The sequence below is a fragment of the Heptranchias perlo genome, chromosome 8, assembly GCF_035084215.1.
Source record: "Heptranchias perlo isolate sHepPer1 chromosome 8, sHepPer1.hap1, whole genome shotgun sequence".
Taxonomy (NCBI): Eukaryota; Metazoa; Chordata; class Chondrichthyes; order Hexanchiformes; family Hexanchidae; genus Heptranchias; species Heptranchias perlo.
The window spans coordinates 83,421,211-83,442,711 of NC_090332.1; the positions used below are offsets into that span (position 1 = coordinate 83,421,211).

Consider the following 21,501-nt stretch of genomic DNA (forward strand, 5'->3'; position numbering starts at 1 on the left):
GATCTGAGCAGCCTTCTGGCGGGTAAGTGACATGGGGCATTTTAATTGTGCACCCGCCCAGTTTCCGCTGGGTGGGTAGGGTTAAAATTCCTCCCCCCTCCCCCCTTAATTTCTTTCTAGACAATGGTTCACATTGCACCCTCTTAAAAGATAACTTATATCCGGACAGAACAATGCTGTGTGCCACTTCTGCGGAACAGTTCACTTCGAAATAATTTTCATAGTTTTGGCCTGTGCAAAATGTTAGAGTACCAGAAAAAATTGATCATGTCATCTGTGGCCCCATTGACCGCTCATGTTCCATCTTGTGCTCTGTAACCTAAACTGATGGCTTTTATACAATCTTGTGTTCAGTTTCCTTATTTAACCATTCACTTTCCATCTCATGCTGTTTTCCCTTAACTAACGCGTCATCCCCATCTTGTACTGCATTCTTCAACTGACAGCTCGTGTCCCATCTTCCACCGTGTACCTTAACGTAACGGCTCATGTCCCATCTTCTGCCGTGTACCCTAACGTAACGGCTCGTGTCCCATCTTCCACCGTGTACCCTAACTTAACAGCTCATGTCCCATCTTCTGCCGTGTACCTTAACGTAACGGCTCATGTCCCATCTTCTGCCGTGTACCCTAACGTAACGGCTCATGTCCCATCTTCTGCCGTGTACCCTAACGTAACGGCTCATGTACTATCTTCTGCCGTGTACCCTAACGTAACGGCTCATGTACTATCTTCTGCCGTGTACCCTAACGTAACGGCTCGTGTCCCATCTTCCACTGTGTACCTTAACGTAACGGCTCATGTCCCATCTTCTGCCATGTACCCTAACGTAACGGCTCATGTACTATCTTCCGCCACGTACCCTAACTTAAAGGCTCATGTCCCATCCTCCACTGTGTACTTTAAAGCAACAATATATATCCAGTCTTCTGCTGTGTACACTAAAGTAACAGCTCATGTCCCATCTTGTACTGTGTACCCTAAACCAACAACTCATACCCAATCTTGTGCTGTATACTGTAAATTAACTGCTCATATCATCTTGTGCTGTCTATGCTAGACTGACAACTTGTCCCATCTACTGCTGTATACCCCAAATTGACAGTGTATGCCCTATCTTAGGGTATATACCTTAAGCTGATAAATCATGTCCCAACTTGTGCTGTTTACCTTAAACTAATAATTCATGTCCCATCTCCTGCTGTGTACCACTGACCTTTCACAACCCATCTTGTACTGTATATCCTTGATTGTCAGCTCATATCCTCCCTGAGGACAACCTCCCCATTCCTGCTGAATGCTCCAAGGTTAAAAATGGAAGATATTTCCTCTCTGAATTTGTTTATCAGAGGATTTTTGGATTCCTTTCTTCTAAATTCTAATCTCCTTGCTGCAGGTGCACGCATGCTCATCACAAAAATGTATCCAATATGATGGTAACATCATTTGTTGAAACTTATGTGGAATGTTGTCATAGATTTAAATGGAAAGAACACCAAACTCTATAAATATTATTGACAGTTTAATCAATCAGAATTCCCTTGAGCCAATAAATTAAAAGGCAAGTCTCGATCTTAATCATTAGAATCTCATTTTACTCCGCCATTGATCTCAATGGTAGAAAACCAGGGGTTTAATCTCCTTTCTGCACTATTTTTAGTGTACCAGTTAATGTGCATGTGTAAAGTTCCTGTCAGCGCTATTTAAATGCAGTCGACCTGTTTAAATGGCTTAAGGATTGTGTTTGAACAATGCAGACAGAATTCAACCTGCGCCCATTAACTCATCTACTGGAAATAGTGCAGAGAGAAAATGAAACCCTTTAGTATTTTATTCTAATATTTTAAGTAACATGCTGTCACAGTGACTGTTTTTACCAGTGAGCCTTTGGGTTTGAACTGTGAGAAATGAAAAGAGGAACCTGAGCTCTCTTATTCTCACGCAGATTCTATCTAACGAAGGTTTAGTGGCTGAATAATCTTGTTAATGCTTTTCCTTTCTCGGTACGTCTCACAGAACTAATGGCGATGCCATTTGCAGCCCCCCCCCCCCCCTCCCCCCATACTGATGAAACACCCACACTCCCACAGTGATCACACTAAACAACAACTGTCATCACCCAGCTCCCCCCTCCCCTCCTGTTGCAACCTTCACACTCATGCAGCCATGTTGACGCATGCTTGCACAGCCCTGCGCCGATGCAAGTCCTGCAGTGATGCATCCAGAACCAACAGTTCATAGAATTACATATTACATCGACACTACAGCACAGAAACAGGCCATTCGGCCCAACTGGTCCACGCCAGCATTTATGCTCCACACGAGCTTCCTCCCACCCCTCTTCATCGAACACTATCAGCATATCCTTCTTTTCCTTTCTCCCTCGTGTGCTTAGCTAACTCCCCCTTAAATACATCTATGCTATTCGCCTCAACTACTCCATGTGGTGGTGAGTTCTGCATTCTAACTACTCTCTGGGTGAAGAAGTTTCTCCTGAATTCCCTGTTGGATTTATTAGTGACTATCTTATATTTATGGCCCCTAGTTTTGGCCTCCCCCACAAGTGGAAACATCTTCTCTACATCTATCCGATCAAACCCTTTCATAATCTTGAAGACCTCTAACAGGTCAGCCCTCAGCCTTCTCTTTTCTAAGCGTTCTTGGTTTGTGCGATTCTCAAAAATAGAATTATTCATTTTTCTTCGACAAGCTTGGCATGATTCCCGCAAATATAATGAATGTTTTTGTCACCACAAAATTTCCATATCATGCTGCACATTGTGGTCATCCTTGCTGTACTCATGTGTTCTGTCTTGCTGCAGGATCTTGGGTGGAATTTGGCCATGATGTAATTGCACTGCATGCTGGGGATCAGAGCAAACAGCTTCTTTATTTTTATTTGATTTACATATTCTTGACATTTTGCACCGTTACTGAAGGGAGTACATGTGCTGCTGGGAATGGTCATAACCATTCTTGGGGAATAGTTAAACAGCAGTTTTTGCCAGTAACTTTATTTTTCAACATGTATGGTTGATTTCTTTTTAATTGGTGTTATTAAGGTGGAGTTAATACCGTTACTGAGGAGTAGCATACTTTTGGATGTCAAGTGTAAAGATCAGGCTCTTCCAGGTCAAGGTGTAGCATGGGCCAGACACAGAATAATGCTCTCTGTACTCAAGTCCTAACAAATCTGCCTTAGCTATAACACCAGCTGTGGCCACACCCTCTCTGAACTAAATTACTGGTTTAGGAATAACTTGTGCCAAATTGTGGACTTCTAGTGCTGTGGGTTCAAGCCACCAAGAACTTGGTTGAGAGCATCTAAATTCATTTCGTTTAAGACTCTTGCAACCAGCATAAAGGAGGTTTTCATTCAGTCAGTCAGCTGGGCTGGATTTGATCTGAGGTCCTATCGGTAAAAGGATAGTGTCCAATCCACTGTGGCACCCAATTGTTTTACCTCATTGGTTACTTGAGTCATCAAGAAGGAGACATCTTTACGCTGCATTTGAAAACAAGGACATGTAATTGTTAACATTTAGCGTAGTTATTTTTGCAACAAAAAGTGGGGTCACCCAGATTTTAATAGTGCATATTTTATTTCAAATATAGATATTACAAAATCCTATGTGTAAGACACACCTTTGCACAGGTTATGGCCTGTAAACATTTAGGTCTGCTCTTTCAAACTTCTGATTTTCTAACCTTTGGTCCTCCATTCACCATGATACCTCTGCACCTATTAATCTGCTCAACCACTCCTTCACCTCCACTTTTGATGCCCCTGTCCCCAGTAAAGCCCTCTCCCAGCCTGGTCATTCGTCCTAGTATAGCTGTCATCTTAACTCCCTCAAGTTCAAAGGGTGCAGACTTGAGCGTATCTGGTGCACATCTGATTTAAACATCGATCACCAGATCTTGCTGGACAACATCAAGCACTATCAGGCCTTGCTCACCTCTGCCTTAATTGCTTGCTACTCTAGCATCATCCTTGAAGGCAAAGATAACCCCCAACTCCTTTTCTCCATTACAAACTATCTTCTTAAATCCTTCACAAACCACCTTCTTAAACCTTCTTAAACCCTTTTGTTACCTCCAGTCTCGACTATTCCAATACTCTCATGGCCAGCCTGCCATCCTCCATAAACTTCAGATCAACAAAAATCTGCTGCGCATATCCTATCCCACACCAATCCCGCTCACCCATGACCCCTGTGTTCGCTGACCTACACTGGCTCCTGGTCCCTCGCTGCCTCAAATTTAAAATTCTCATCCTCGTGTTAAAATCCCTTCATGGCCTTGCTCATCCCTATCTCTGTAACCTTCTCTACCCCTACAAACCTCCTGGAACTCTACATTCCTCCAACTTTGGCTTTGAGTTCATCCTGAAATCTTTTCGTCACACCATTGGCGGCTATGCCTTCTGCCATCTAGACCCTCAACTTCAGAATTCTCTCCCTACACCTCTCCGTCTCGCCACCTCTCTTTCCTCTTTTAAAACCCTCCTTGAACCCCGCTTCTTTGACCAAACCTTTAGTCACTGCTCCTAATATCTCCTTCTTTAGCGCTGCGTTGATTTTTGCCTGATCACACTTCTATGAAGCACCTTGGGAGATCCTTCCACGTTAGATGCGCTATATAAATGCAAGTTGTTGTTGTTATGCACCAGCACAAGTGGCCGTTTGCTGATCAGCTTAAAAGTCACAAAAGTTCTGAGGGAGAGTCTTCGACATGAAACATCAACTGGTTTGTGTTCGTTCAACAGAGGCTGTTCCACGGAACTGCTGAGCGTTTCCAGCATTTTCTGTTTTCGACTTGAACACTGATTTACCCAACACTCCAGATTTTGTGACACATATAATTAAAGGGGAAGTCCTACATCAGTAGCCTTTTTTTTAAAAGAAGTAAGAGTTGACAAGAATCGTGACTAACCTTAGATTTTTTGGTGTTTCCTGTCTGAAATTTGTTGACTATTTTCTACAAGTAGTGATCTGATTTATGTCGATTTATTAACAAAACAGACTCCTTTTCAAAGCAACACTAAAGAAGGTGAAAGCCAAACAATTCTTTATGTGTCACCTTTAATCTGCATCTTTTAATTCAGCCTGTTCAATTTGCAAGATGTCCTTTGGTGATGGCTCGGCGGTTTTATTGGTTGATAAGCTGTTGATGATTTTGATTTGTTAGCTTAATGGAAAAGGAGAGAACTCAAAAACACAGTGCTTTCAGCCGATAAGACGAAATGAAAATGACAGATAAGTTATAAGAATTATACTGTGACGCAAGCGACTGGTTCTCAACATGAATATGAAACGGTGGTTTACATGGACTATCGAAGCAAATAGAATTTCTATCGGCTGAAAAATAGATTGCAATTTAACCTTCAATTAGAGTCGTAAAAGAGGAATTTGTTACGGTTTGATCGGTAATCTTGTTCTTGATGAGAAATTCAAATAAATATGTGACAAAGAAGACAGCATTTCACTGGGGATCTGTTCTAAACAATTTGTACGTAAAGTGGCTGCGGAGAGCTGTTTTTGTAATGGATGTTGCTTTGCTCCAAACATTGAAGCAGAATTGCTTATACACAAGATAAGGGCTCATGGGGTTGGGGGTAATATATTAACATGGATAGAGGATTGGTTAACGGACAGAAAACAGAGAGTAGGAATAAACAGGTCATTTTCAGGTTGGCAGGCTGTAACTAGTGGGGATCCGCAAGGATCAGTGCTGGGGCCTCAGCTATTTACAATCTATATTAATGACTTAGATGAAGGGACCGAGTGTAATGTATCCAAGTTTGCTGACGATACAAAGCTCGGTGGGAAAGTAAGCTGTGAGGAGGACACGGGGTAATTTTAACCCCCAAGAACGGGCGGGTGGGAGTTGAAAATAGTTGTTTTTTTGGGTCACAACCGCAAAATTTTCGGACTTTGCATTCCTAGTGGGAAGCCTGTACTTTTACCGCCCACGTTAAACCCAGAAGAGAAGCTGAGTTGCGATCGCAACCCAAAAAACAACTATTTTCAACTCCCACCCGCCCCTAACCGACCTATTTTTGGGGGTTAAAATCACCCCCAAGGAGCCTACAAAGGGATATAGACAGGTTAAGTGAGTGGGCAAGAAGGTGGCAAATGGAGTATAATGTGGGGAAATGTGAGGTTATTCACTTTGGCAGGAAGGATAGAAAAACAGGATATTTTTTAAATGGTGAAAAGCTATTAAATGTTGGTGTTCAGAGGGATTTGGGTGTCCTTGTACACGAAACACAAAAAGTTAACATGCAGGTACAGCAAGCAATTAGAAAGGCAAATGGTATGATGGCCTTTATTGCATGTGGATTGGAGTACAAGACTAAGGAAGTCTTGCTGCAATTGTACAGGGCTTTGGTGAGACCACACCTGGAGTACTGTGTACAGTTTTAGTCTCCTTATCTAAGGAAGGATATGCTTGCCTTAGAGGGGGTGCAACGAAGGTTCACTAGATTGATTCCTGGGATGAGAGGGTTGTCCTGTGAGGAGAGATTGAGTAGAATGAACCTATACTCTCTGGGGTTTAGAAGAATGAGAGGTGATCTCATTGAAACATATAAGATTATGAGGGGGCTTGACAGGGTAGATGCTGAGAGGCTGTTTCCCCTGGCTGGAGAGTCTAGAACTAGGGACATAGTCTTAGGATAAGGGGTCGAGCATTTAGGATTGAAATGAGGAGAAATTTCTTCACTCAGAGGGTGGTCAGTCGTTGTTTCTATTCTGGACTGAGATCGATAGATTTTTGGACCTCAAAGGAATCAAGGGATATGGAGATCGGGCGGCAAAGTGGAGTTGAGGTCAAAGATGAGCCATGATTATATTGAATGGCAGAACAGGCTCGAGGGGCCATACAGCCTATTCCTGCTCCGATTTCTTATAAGGTTCTGGACCATCACAATAATTGAAAATTTGTGCAGCACTTTAATTTAAGTGAGACTACTTTTGTCTTCAGATTGCCCTTGTCTAAATTATGTTATTATTCAGAATTCCTCTGCCTGTTGATAATTCATTAACTAAAGGGGTCGTTTCTCCCTGACAGCTATTTGGAGTGAATCTCTAATATATGGAGCACCCTGGACTAGCCCAAGCTATTAGACATCATTAGCAAGTTTGTCTAATGTTAATGGTTGACTCACTAGTAAACTGTTAGAACATAGTCTGGATAGGGTGTTCAAGATACTGTATCCCAGTGTACATATTGGTTTAAGCTGTAATACCAAGATGGGCATTTTAACAGATATCTATCCATTCAAAGGTTGTAGAAATGATAAGGACAGAGTATTTCAAGGAGGTTATACAAAGTGCTATCTATAAAGACTTTGTACAGGGTTATCTATAAAATGTTCGAGATAACACTGTGTTATCCCTAAAGACACTTACCTTCGATATGATGCGATTTCTGCCCCAGTCAGGAACTGGTCCACTCCCTCATGAAGGCAGAGACAGAGTCAGCACCCACCGCACCAGCCAGCAATGTATTCATCATTAATCAATGGGTTTGACTGTAGCCCTAAAATCAGGTGCCTCAGTTTTAAATAAGGAAAAGCAGCCTGTTAACCCATTTAGAAGCCTTTCTATTGGAATCTTGGCTTACAAAGATTTTGGATCCCCACAAAAAAAACATAGCAATGTAAAGGACTTGAAGAGACCATTACAATCAATTGGGGTGGACCCAAAGTCCAGACCTCAAATATCCAAACATCTAACTCTTGAATGTACCTACACAATCTGCCTCCCTGAGCTATTCACTCCACGCATTCGCCACCCATTGTGTAAACTAAATAAATCTGAACCATTTCTTCACTTTCCTCTTCTAAGCTTCAGTCCATACCCTTCTAGTTGCAGAGTTTGAGACTATATCAAACATGTTCGGGTTTATGTTGCCAATAACCCTTGAGTATTTCAATGAGATTTATTTTTTCAAGCATAAACATTTTCAGTTTCCATAGCTTTCCCTTGTAGCTTAACAGCTGTTTGTGAATCATTGATTAAATCACCCTTCTCAGTACCCTCTCCAAAGCCAAGGTGCCTTTACTATTGTTGACCGGAGGTGACCGGTTACGGTTACTGGCTTAGTACAAACGCAAACCCACTAGGTTTCTCTGACACTCCCTGAGTGGTCACAGAATATAAAGGATAATACCCGAAAAGGAGAGCTGACGCTGGCCAGGCGTTCCGTTCTCTCTCTCTCTCTCTCTCTCTCTCTCTACTTCGTCTCTACGTCCCTGACGTAGGGTCTTCCACTTCCATGATGGTTGGTCTCCGGAGTGTTCACTCTGGCTCTACGCCCCAGATCCTTCATTCTTATTCCGAATCTTATCTCTTCAAGCTGTGCTGTCTCTCTCTTTCGTTGGTTTAGGCTTTCTCAGTTACCCTGTGTCTTCTCCTCATTGGCTCTGTCCCAAGGACTTAGGTAGCATTATCTCATTACTCCTTTTCTAAATAAGGACTTGTGTCTTATCACATTTCCTTTGTCTTTCACAAAACTTAGCTAATTCAAACCGGTTCCATCCAGCTAAGGCCAGCGACTGAACTCAGGTTACTTCAGTTCTAAAGTTATTCTTGCCTTTGTGTTTCAGCAGCTGATGTCTCAGGTTACTTTCTGCAGCCCCTAGCCAACACTATAGTGTGGCAAAATTGTACAACAGGTGGGGCTTAATCATTTATCCCTCAATCTACTCCTAAAATGGATGATCTGGTCATTTATTTCATTGCTGTTTGTGGGAGCTTGCTGTGCACAATTTGGCTGCCGCGTTTCCTACATTACAACAGTGACTACACTTTAAAAAATAAAGCACTTCATTGGCTGTGCAGCACTTTGGGACGTCCTGAGGTTGTGAAAGGTTCTGTATAAATGCAAGTCCGTTCGTTCTTTCTTTGAACAATACTCTGCACAAGGTCAGTGGTTGAATTTCCATGGGGGTTCTCCAGGTTGTCTGCCATAACTTCGGCATCAGATCTGTGGAAACCCCAGAGATACTCATTAGCACTGTGGATCTTCTGCTTAAGTTACAACAGATGATCAGGAGAACCCCTGTGGAAAATCTACCCGACAGCTTCATTTCCTGGGATCACTGTCTGACGGAAAGGCATGTGCCTGTGATCCTCTGGTGCCCTGTTCAATTGTTTTGAAGAAATCGCCGTGTTGCTGATGCAGACGTACCCATTTTGTTGTTCTAAGTAACTTGTTTCTTCTGCAACTACAATCGCACCTTTGACATTAAGCAAAATGCTGCGGCTGCTGGAAATCTGAAATAAAAGCATAAAATGCTGGAAAACACTTCGCCGGTCAGGCAGCAGCTTTGGAGAGAGAAACCGTGTTAACGTTGCAGGGCTATGGGGATAGGGCGGGGGAGTGGGACTAGCTGGACTGCCCTTGCACAGAGCCGGCGCGGACTTGGTGGGCCGAATGGCCTCCTTCCGTGCTGTAACCTTCTATGATTCTATGATCGGTCGATGCCCCTTTAATGTAGGCTTGCATTTGTGATCCCCTCTGTGAACTGAAAATTGCCCAGCAATTGTTATTTCAAAGGGAGGGGTGTAAGGGTACAGTTGTAATTTATTGAAATATTTCTACTTTCCTTTAGACATGATGAGATATATATATTTCTTTGCAGCTCTAGTGCAGACATTTCAACAATCTGGTACTTCACAATAAAAATCAGGTTGATTGCCACTGCTGGGCAACTGGAAAAATATTCTCAAGTAAACATTAAGAAGTGGAATATGTATTATTATCTAGTAAATACTAAGTTCCGAAACTGTTTGCTGAGAGATGTGCAAGGCAGTAGGTAAAGTGAAAGACTGCAGCTCCATTCATCTCATTACCTTTCTGTTCCACACAGTTATTCAATATCGAATTTTATACACGGTAAGACACCATTGTCTGCTGTGCCATATTTCAGGGCTGCTCAGCTGAATTATAAAAATTTCTTTGGCCTTTGTCCTTGAATTGGATTTGTGGGGGTTTTATCCAAGGCAAGAACTGGCTCACAGATTAATCGACAAAGCTTTCGACTTAAAGAGTTTAGAAAAGAGAGGCTTGATTGATACTGTTTGACGAGACCGGCATTCAAATTGAAACGAAACCTTGGTCTTAATTGTCTCCAGCATATCAAATCAGTCATTTTACCTTAGCAATTACACAGATGATTTGTATTCAGCACTGGGCAGCACATTTAACAAATGGCAAATTTTATAAGTGAGCTTTCTTTTGTGTTTCAATTAAATAAAAGGAGCAAGATTAAAAAATCAAATCATAAAGTCTGGTCTTTATTTTGCTCTGCAGTGTGTTTTAATTTTGAAGAACTGAAACAGTATAAAAATGTGAAGAGGAATGTTAATGTACATATATCATTGTTTGCAATTATGAATTGGATTTTCAATGAAAAAGAGACCTGTACAGTGGATAGAAGATTGTAAGCAAAAAGCTGGAAATCTGAAACGAAAACATAAAATGCTGGAAAGACTCAGCAGGTCAGGCAACATCTGTGGAGAGAGCAGAGAAGTTAACGTTTTGGGGTGATTTTGATTTTGATGAAGGGTCCACACCTCAAACCTGAACTCTTCTGTTCTCTGCAAAGATGCTGCTTGTTCTGTCTGCTAAGTGTTCCTAGCATTTTCCCTTTTTTTTGTTTCAGGTAGAAGATTATGTTTGATTCATTTTTTCTTTAATAATTTCTGTTTGTGGGTTTGGGTGGTATAGTGTGCTTGCCAGACTAGAATTTACTGCCCATGATATTATCACATGAACACTTGTCACATTTCTGTCAAGTTTTTCAATCTCTCATTTTAATGGGGCGCATTAATCCAATTTAAAATAACCAGGCTACCACCTCTGTTATAGGGAAAGAAATTGCTTGTATTCATATCGTCTCTTTTTTACCTTGAGTCATCCGAACGTGCTTTTACAGACAATTAATTACTTTTGAAATGTGGTCGCTTTTTTGTAGGCAAACACAGCAGCTATTTTGCACACAGCAGGGTCCCACAAACAGCAAAAAGATAATGACCAGTTAATCTGTTTTTGGTGCTGTTAGTTGAGAGATAAATGTTGGCCAGGACAACAACAATTTGCATTTATATAGCAAATTTGTTTTTCTTTCAAAAATATACTTTATTCACAAAATTTGTAAAGGTACATACAGTACAATTCAAATATCATGATACAAATAATAGTTACACCTTATATCATACAGTTCATGACACTCTAAGGTGCCTCATTGCGTTGCAATCAGTACAGATTACCGATTATATAGCGCATTTAACATAGTAAAACGTCCCAAGGCGTTGAACAAGACATCAAGAGAACTCCCCATTCTCCTTTGCGTAGTGCCAAGGTATCCACCTGAAGAGGCAGATGGGGCCTCGGTTTAATATCTCGTCCTAGAGAAGAGGAGGAACTTGATGTGAGCGCGTTAAGCATTCGTACAATAAACATCACAGATAGCAATTTTCAGGTTCCTGTTTAATGACCTATGGGACCAGGTTTTAAGCCCTACCAGAAATAGTGGAATAAAAGTTTCCTCTCTCTGCTGACTGTATGTAGATGGGTTTAAGAAATCTCAGTTCAGTTCCCAGAAGGCATAGGTTCACATTACAAAGCTCCATATAGTTCACCATAAATTGGCACCAAACTGGCAATTTCATTGAAAAAGATTGTATGGGGTGAGTGCTGTGCAGTGGAACAATCCTTACAGATGCAGTGGGGGGTGTTCTTACTGTTGTTGGGACCCAGACACATTGTTAAGAAGAATAGAAAGAGCTTTACTGTGTCTTTGATCCATGCTACATGGACAGTTCTTGACGCTCACACCAGATGCAGGAAGTGTTCCATTCCCCAACACTGGCATCTCTAATCTGAAGGGAGGGAAAAAAGTGAGCTTTTTTTTAAAGCAATGAATTTTAATAAATACACACATGTACATTAAGATGATGAGTTAAATCCCTTTGAATAATGTAATGATACTGATCATATCTGCCTGCTGTTGAATAAAACGAAGCAGAGGGGATGCATTACGCTTACAACCCACTCTCTCTCTGTTTCGCCAGGACACCAAGCTCCGAGAGTTGTTGGATGTTGGAAATCAGGGGAATCGCCTGGACAACAGGATGGTCACTGTGGTTTACGGGCCGGACTTGGTCAACATTTCATATCTCAACTTCATGGCCTTCCAGGAAGATGTAGCAAAGGTACCTGTGCATTCCCACCATTCTGTTCAGACGCGCAGTGTGATTCCTCGAGCTTGGAATGCCCGCTCTAATATTGCACTGCGGTCAGGCATGTTTGAAAGGGCGCCATTATGTTTCAGGTGAGGCGTATCTCGGGTCTTTCTGCTGGCTCCTGAATACCTGCAGTTGCCAATTTTGCCTGAAGTGAAGTGGAAACCCGGCAACTAAAGCTTCAGTCCTTTCGAGCCTCCGAATGTTCCTGCATACCTTATTTCAAAGCAGAAGTTTCCTTTTTTTAAAAAAAAGATATCAGCCACCAAATATTTCCTATTCCAATTTTCTATTATTTATAAGCGATATAGCTTCTTTTTCTAAAAGTGGAGATGATCGTTGTTACGATTTGGAACGCACTGCCTGAAAGGGCGGTGGAAGCAGATTCAATAATAACTTTCAAAAGGGAATTAGATAAACACTTGAAGGGGAAAAATTTGCAGGGCTAGGGGGAAAGGGCAGGGGAATGGGGCTAATTGGATAGCTCCATCAAAGAGCTGGCACTGGAACGATGGGCCAAATGGCCTCCTTCTGTGCTGTATCATTTAGGCAAAGGGAGGCTAAAAATGCACTCCACAGATGGAAAAACATTTCTCTGCTAAAATGGTGTATAAGTTATTTATTTTCCTGTGGTTAGTTGTCTTAAAACCACGAGTACCAGTTAAAAATATTTAGCATCAACAAGAATGATAATTCAAATTTGTTCTAGTCGAGATATTAAATTGAGATATTAAACCATTTACTGAATTATATTAAGTATGATTTCTTATTTTTCGGTATGTGAAAACCCACATATTTTCTGCTCTATTTTCCCAATGCGAGGGCGCCACCTGTAGTTGAACAGATGAGCAGGTGAGCTGCATCCTGCTCCCAGCCGGTCACTAAGAGGTCTAATAGCAGACTGGACATGATTCTCCTTCTTATTTTAATCCCCATAACAACATAGTTGTAAGAAAAAACTCAGGGTGTGTGTTGAACTGATGTCCTGTACTATCATGGTGCTGTGTTATGCCCAGTTGCTACTTATTATTGTGCAGTTCACAGACCAGGCGCTGTCTAACAGGGGACAGTTTAACATCCTTTTGTTTTATTAAATCTGAGTAATTGCATCTCTAGATTTTTCCAGTGATCTCTGTGGGCAGATTTAATGATTACAGGAGGAATGTTTGTTTGGGAATAAGTAAACAAAGTCTTGCTGCAAACCATCTTTAAAAAAATGTTTTAGGCCATTTTCTGGAACGATGTAAGTGGTGGTTTTGGTTAATAATGGTTTTAGTTCTGTTCATACTGATTTCAGCAAAACACAAATTATGCAGAGTAATATGGCTTTATGTCTCCCTTTACTGATCCATGGCAAAGTAATACCCCATATCCTTACTACTACCCTTCTCTGTCCAATACCTTTACACTGCCTGTGCTGCTTTTAAGGTAACTGCTGTATGGTGGTTTCCTCATTGTTAAAGAGTATGAGCAATAGCCATCGCCATTTTGATTTTCCTGTCATGGATACAATAAGTAAGAAAGAGCGTACATTTATATAGCGTCTTTCCCGACCTAGGGATGTACTCTGTGCTGCTATTTATAAAGCCAAGGATCCCATATTCTTTTTTAACAGCTTTATCAACTTGTCCTGCCACCTTCAAAGATTTGTTTATGTGATCCCCCAGGACTCTCAGTTCTTGGACCCCCCTTTAAAATTGTACCATTTAGTTTATATTGCCTCTCCTCATTCTTCCTCCCAAAATGCATCAGTTCACACTTCTCTGCATTAAATTTTATCTGCCATGTGTCTGCCCATTTCATTAGTCTGTCTCTGTCCTCCTGAAGTCTGCTGCTATCCTCCTCACAATCATCTGATTTTAGGTTTTGGTTGAGGGACAAATATTGGCTAGGACACTGGGGAGGACTCTCCTGCTCTTCTCCGAATAGAGTCATGGGATCCACCTGAGGGCAAGTGGGGCCACGGTTTAATGTCTCATCTGAAGGACGGCACCTCCGACAGTGCAGCACTTCCTCAGCACTGCACGGAAGTGTCAGCCTAGATTCTGTGCTCAAGTCTCTGGAGTGGGGCTTGAACCCATGACCTTCTGCGTCAGAGGTAAGAGGGCTACTCACCGACCCAAGGCTGACATTGTAAGCCCGCTTCCTGCGTCTCCTCGGTGAACTATGGGGCGTTGGACAGATGAATCAGTGCCATTACCGGGGAATGGGTGGGTTCACCAACAACAGAAGGCTGCCCACCCTCTTTTCGATAAGCTACCAGGGAATGGATGGAGGCATTAACAACACAAAACCATCTCCATCTCTGTTTACTGCACCAATGAGGATTGGATGAATGCATCTCCATTATAAAGCCTCCTCCCCGACCATGTAGATTACCATTAATTGAATATTTCTATCACCATTATAAAATCATTTGCATCACCCATTTAACCAAATCTAGTCAGCATTTAATAGATGCTGCACTAACCCCCTTAGACTAACTCGGAATGGATGGAATCTTGGTCTCTGGAAAGCCACCTACCTCCTCCGCACTAGACTAATGAGGATTGAGCAAGCCCATCACCATTATGAAGCCCTCACAAGCCTAGCAAGGATTGGATAGATACAAAACTATTTATCTCCTGCTTGTGAGACACATTTAAAAAAAATAGTTTCAAAAACAAAACAAAATAAGTTCAGGGAGATTGGATGTGTATCGTGATCATTCTGCAAATATCAAGCCTACCGAACGACACTGCACAGCCAGAATTTAAAAACAGAAAGTTAGGAAACATTTATGTTTTCCTGCAATGACTTCAAAGTCTATGTTTCCTATGGCTCACCACCCAGCTGATGGTGAGATTTATAAAATGGTGGTAGGGGAGCATAATATTTTTAAAGTGATAGGCCAACCTGAATAGTTACAATTCAGGTATTTTGGAGAATTATCGATGAATGGCCTCAATTTGAGTCTCTTAGGAGTCAGGGGCTAGTAAGTTTTGGATTGGTGCTTCTCCACTGCACAGCCACCTCCTAGTCTAACTAGGAACAGATAGAATCATGGTCTCTATAAAACCATCGACCTCCTCCCCACTAGACTAATGAGGATTAAACAGATACATCACCACTGTGGCTCGCGTCAATACTGCTTAAAGGGGAGGAAGAGTTTAGGGGGAATAGTTTTTACTCAATGTACTCCTTTTTCTATCCTAAATTAATAATCTATATCTGAAATGTCTTGGACTCTTTTTTTTTTCTCCAAAATCTTCAATTTTGTTGCCGGTATGGAAGTCCTGAGTCAGATCCCCTCCCTGCCTCACCACACTGGCGTGCATTGTGAGGAGGGTGTCCTGGAGTGGCTGCATTGCGAGTAGTGAGGGCTATGACCACCAACAGGCCTAGGGGCCCTTATGGAGCTTGAAACCCCCAAGAGACTGCATCACAAGCTGGGAAATTCACCCTAAGTCAGTTATTGAAAATCTTTTATTGGACTTTTTAGCACTATATTGAATTTAATGTTGTTAGTAGTAAGTAAAGTGAAAGTTGGCAGGAGCTCAAAATACAGTACAGCCATTTAAAGATTGGAAATTTAATTCAGGCAATGTACAAATGCAAGCTTGACTTCTTCAACTATTATATGTTGAAGTGGCTTATTAAACAATCGCATTAAATGCAATGCTTTTTGCTCTGTAATCAGTGTATCAGTAATTAGTTTATTACAAAGCCATTTAAAAGATTAAGTGTTGATCGTTGGGATTATAAAGTTACTTGCTTAATGTCATGCAAATATTTCAGGGACAGAGCAAGCTCAGTAAGAGTGGTAAATGCTTTATTGTCAGCTTCCTTGCTCGTTATTTTTCCAGCAGCCCACTGTCCTGAAATCAGCTAATATTTTTACAATGTAGTTAAGTATTATTGAAATTATTTTTGTGCCTCCAATTTTTTTCTCCTCCTCTCCTCAAGGCAGCCATGCTTGAATACAATCCCACAGGTGCCCACCAATACTTTGCCCAGGAGGCCATTCTACATGGTGCCCTGGTAGGCTATTCACCCATGGGGGACTTCAGAGTTGAGACCGAACCTGTACTAATCTGATATCCACACACACGTCCTTTCCACCATTGGTCACTGGTGGAGAGCAGGGGGGGGCAATTCTAACCCCCAAGGACGGGTGGATTGGGGACGAGTGGGAAGGTAAAAGTTGTAAAAAATAAATGTAAAACCCGACCCCAACTCGCCTCCAACCCGCCCACTTCTGGTTTTAACGGAGGCGGGGTGAGGGGCGGTCGACCAATCTGCTTTCAGGAGGCGGGTCAGTCAGTAAAATCTTTTAAGGAGGCTGTTTGCCTGCATTTTAATACCTTTTTTTATTTTTAACTCCTGGGGGCCGGGATTCCCGGGCCTTCTGATTCTCGTCACGTAAGAGGAGGTGAGAAGGCCCAGATCAAGAGGTGAGTGCCTTGTGGGCCAGGAGGAGCAGGAGTGTTTCCTCCAGGCCCAACAAGCCCACCTGCCGCGATTGGAACCCCCCCCCCCTGCCCCCGACCGAGGACCGGCCTCAAACCCCGATGTCCGGCCCCAACCTCCCGATGTCCGACTTAACAGGCATCCGCTCCTGGCTGTGTCCGACAGGCATCTGGCCTCTCAATCTCACTGGCTGTTCGGCGGGAAACCTGCTGAAAGAAATTTACAAGACGTCCTGATGTCAAAATTGCCAGGAAATCCGTATTTCCGGGTTTCCCGTCCTGAAGTCCTCCTCCCCCCTCCCCCTTCCACCCCTGCTCTCTCCACGGCTCCGAGTAAAAATCCAATTGACTGCAACGCCCCCCTCCCAACCAAGCCAAGAGCCACTGAGTTCAATAGTTGAGGCCCCTATTGGTGCCTGGTCTGAGATCAGCTAACTTAGCACAGATCAAAGATGAAACCTCTGGTCATGTTGGTCTATGTGGGCATCAGATTTACCAACCGTGCCACTGAGGGAGCTGGTAAAATACAGTTTAAAAAGTGGTGGGGCACCTTTCTCCTGACAGCTGACACAGTTGATAAATGGAGGAATTTTTGAAATGTGTTCAGGATAACTTTGTTAACCAGTACGTTTCCAGCCCAACGAGGAAGGAGGCATTGCTGGACTTGGTTCTAGGGAATGAGGCGGGCCAAGTGGAGCAAGTGTCAATGGGGGAGCATTTAGGGAGCAGCGATCATAGTATCATAAGGTTTAGAATAGCTATGGAAAAGGACACGGACCACTCTAAAGTAAAAAATACTCATTGGAAGAGGGCCAATTTCAATGGGATGAGAACAGATCTGGCCCGGGTAAATTGGAATCAAAGATTGGCAGGCAAAACTGGAATTGAACACTGGGCGGCCTTTAAGGAGGAGATGGTTCGGGTACAGTCCTGGCACATTCCGACGAGGCAGAAAGGCAGGGCAACTAAAGCCAGAGCTCCCTGGATGACAAAAGAGATAGTGAGTAAGATGAAACGGAAAAAAGGGGCATATAACAGATTGATAACACAAGTAAGAACCAGGCAGAATATAGAAAGTTCAGAGGGGAAATGAAAAAGGAAATAAGAGGGGCAAAGAGAGAGTATGAGAATAGACTGGCGGCCAACATAAAAGGGAATCCAAAAGTCTTCCACAGGCATGTAAACAGTAAACAGATAGTAAGAGGAGGGGTGGGGCAGATTAGGGACCATAAAGGAGATCTACTCCTGGAGGCAGAGGGGATGGCCGAGGTACTAAATGAATACTTTGCATCTGCCTTTACCAAGGAAGAAGATGCTGCCAGAGTCTCAGTCAAGCAAGATATAATTGAAATACTGGATGGGCTAAAAATTGATAAAGAAAAGGTATTTGAATGGCTAGCTGTACTTAAAGTAGATATATCACTCAGTCCGGATGGGATGCATCCTAGGTTGCTGAGGGAAGTAAGGATGGAAATTATGGCCATAATCTTACATTCGTACATGCGGGGGTGGTGCCAGAGGACTGGAGAATTGCAAATGTTACACCCTTGTTCAAGAAAGGGTGTAAGGATAAACCCCGCAACTATAGGCCAGTCAGTTTAGCCTCGGTGGTGGAGAAACTTTTAGAAACGATAATCCGGGACAGAATTAACAGTCACTTGGACGAGTGTGGATTGATTAGGGAAAGCCAGCACGGATTTGTTAAAGGCAAATCGTGTTTAACTAACCTGATAGAGTTTTTTGATGAGGTAACAGAGAGGGTAGATGAGGGCAATGCAGTTGATGCAGCGTATATGGACTTTCAAAAGGCATTTGATAAAGAGTTGCATGGTAGGCTTATCATCAAGATTGTGGCCTATGGAATAAAGGGTGCAGTAGCAACATGGATACAGAATTGGCCAGTAACTAGAAACAGAGAGTAGTGGTGACCGGTTGTTTTTCGGACTAGAGGGAAGTGTACACGAGTGTTCACCAGGGGTCAGTACTGGGACCACTGCTTTCCTTGATATATATTAATGACATGGACTTGGGTGTACAGGGCACAATTTCCAAATTTGCAGATGACACAAAACTCGGAAGGGCAGTAAACAGTGAGGAGCATAGTGATATATTGAAGAGGATATAGACAGGCTGGTAACATGGGGGGACACGTGGCAGATGAAATTTAACACAGGAAAATGCGAAGTGATACATTTTGGTAGGAAGAACGAGGAAAGGCAATATAAACTAAATGGAACAATTCTAAAGGGGGTACAGGAACAGAGAGATCTGGGGGTTTATATGCACAAATCGTTGAAGGTGGCAGGGCAGGTTGAGAAAGCAGTTAAAAAAGCATAGGGATCCTGGGCTTTATAAATAGAGGCATAGAGTACGTAAGTATGGAAGTCATGATGAACCTTTATAAAACACTGGGCACTGCACTTTAGGAAGGATGTGAAGGCCTTAGAGAGGGTGCAGAAGAGATTTACTAGAATGATTCCAGGGATGAGGGTCTTTAGTTATGTGGATAGACTGGAGACAGAGATGGTTGCGAGGAGATTTGATAGAGGTATTCAAAATCATGAGGGTCTGGACAGAGTAGATAGAGAGAAACTGTTCCCATTGGCGGAAGGGTCAAGAACCAGAGGACATAGATTTAAGGTGATTGGCAAAAGAACCAAAGGTGACATGAGGAAAAACTTTTTTACACAGCGAGTGGTTATGATCTGGAATGCACTGCCCGGGGGAGTGGTGGAGGCAGATTCAATCATGGTCTTCAAAAGGGAACTGGATAAGTACTTGAAAGGAAAAGTTTGCAGGGCTACGGGGAAAGGGCGGGGGAGTGGGACTAGCTGGATTGCTCTTGCATAGAGCCGGCATGGACTCGATGGGCCGAATGGCCTCCTTCTATGCTGTAACCTTTCTATGACTCTACGAACTGTCAGTGTGGAACTGAGCCGTACAGAACAGTAGGTTCCCAAGGTTGAACTGGTCTGCATTGAGGGAGCTGATATGAGCTGGGGCAGCAGTTGGGGAGACCTAATCAGCCTTAATACTGTCACCCAAAGCAGATCCTCCTGGTATCCGCCCCCCCTCCACACCCCGCGATGGCTCCTCTTTCCCCCTCCCACCCCCCCCCCCCCACAGGGTTCCTGCTCTTGATTTCCATGTCCAGTGATGCCCACTGGGAAGTATGAAGATTTTTTTTATGTTCATGCGAGTGAGTGAGGTGAAGCCCTCTTACAGGAACTCCATCACCATCCCCTATAAAGCCTGGTCCAAGTTCGGCAGCACCTTCAGCAAGTACGCCGAGGAGATGAAGGAGATCCAGGACAAACATCGGGACGAAAAGGAAAAAGCAGGAACTGAGTGTCACAAAACATATTTGAAAGTTCTTTATCTGAATGCACGTAGCATTCGTAACAAAATGGACGAGTTAACGGCACAAATAACTACGTATGGGTATGATCTTGTGGCCATTACAGAAACATGGCTGCAGGGTGACAACTACTGGGAATTAAATATGCCAGGATATTTAACAATCAGGAAGGACAGGCAGGAAGGAAGGGGAGGTGGGGTGGCTATGTTAATAAAGGAAGGAATCACTGTAATACAGAGAAATGATATTGGGACAAAGGATCAGGATAATGAAACAGTTTGGGTAGAGATAAGGAATAATAAGGGGAAAAAAAAGATTAGTGGGCGTAGTATATAGGCCTCCTAATAGTTGCAACTCTGCTGGAAGAAGTATTAATCAGGAAATAGTCGGGGCATGTAATAAGGGAACAGCTATAATTATGGGGGATTTTAACTATCATATTAACTGGACAAATCAAATTGGGCAGGGCAGCCTTGAGGAAGAGTTTATTGAGTGTATTAGGGATGGATTTCTTGAGCAGTATGTAACTGAACCAACAAGGGGGCAAGCAACCTTGGACCTGGTCCTGTGTAATGAGCCAGGATTAATTAATAATGTCCCAGTTAAGGATCCCCTTGGAATGAGTGACCATAACATGGTTACATTCCATATCCAATTAGAGGGTGAGAAGGTTGGTTCTCAAACAAGCGTACTGAGCTTGAATAAAGGAGACTATGATGGTATGAGAGCGGAATTGATCAAAGTGGACTGGGAAAATAGATTAAAGGGTAAGACGGTACATGAGCAGTGGTGTTCATTCAAGGAGTTATTTTACAACTTTCAAAAAATATATATTCCACTGAGGAAAAAAGGGTGTAAAAGAAATGACAGCCATCCGTGGCTAAGTAAAGAAATTAAGGATAGTATCCGACTAAAAACAAGGACATATAAGGTAGCCAAACTTAGTGGGGGGATAGAAGATTGGGAATTCTTCAAAAGACAGCAAAAAGTAACTAACGGATTGATTAAGAAAGGGAAGATAGATTATGAAAATAAATTAGCAAAAAATATAAAAACAGATAGCAAGAGATTCTATAGTTATATAAAAAGAAAAAGGGTGGCTAAGGCAAACTTAGCTCCCTTAGAGGATGAGACCGGGAAATTAATGGTGGGAAACATGGAGATGGCAAAAATGCTGAACAAATATTTTGTTTCAGTCTTTACGGTAGAGGACACTAAGAATACCCCAACACTGGACAAACAGGGGGCTCTGGGGGGGAGGAGCTAAATACGATTAAAATCACTAAGGAATTGGTACTCAGTAAATTAATGGGACTCAAGGCGGACAAATCCCCTGGACCTGATGGCTTACATCCTAGGGTCTTGAGGGAAGTGGCAGTGGGGATTGTGGATGCTTTGGTAATAATTTTCCAAAATTCTCTGGACTCGGCAAAGGTCC

The 21,501-nt window shown here is 42.6% G+C and overlaps 1 protein-coding gene across 3 annotated transcripts in view; it reads left to right on the plus strand.

Moving 5' to 3' along the window:
- plcb1 (phospholipase C beta 1) overlaps positions 1-21,501 on the plus strand; it is a 646,154-nt gene that overhangs the window by 385,141 nt on the left and 239,512 nt on the right. For all 3 annotated transcript variants that reach the window (XM_067989433.1, XM_067989434.1, XM_067989436.1), the window contains exon 4: positions 12,087-12,227. In XM_067989433.1, the coding sequence (XP_067845534.1) occupies positions 12,087-12,227 (141 nt within the window). The remainder of the gene's footprint in view (positions 1-12,086; positions 12,228-21,501) is intronic.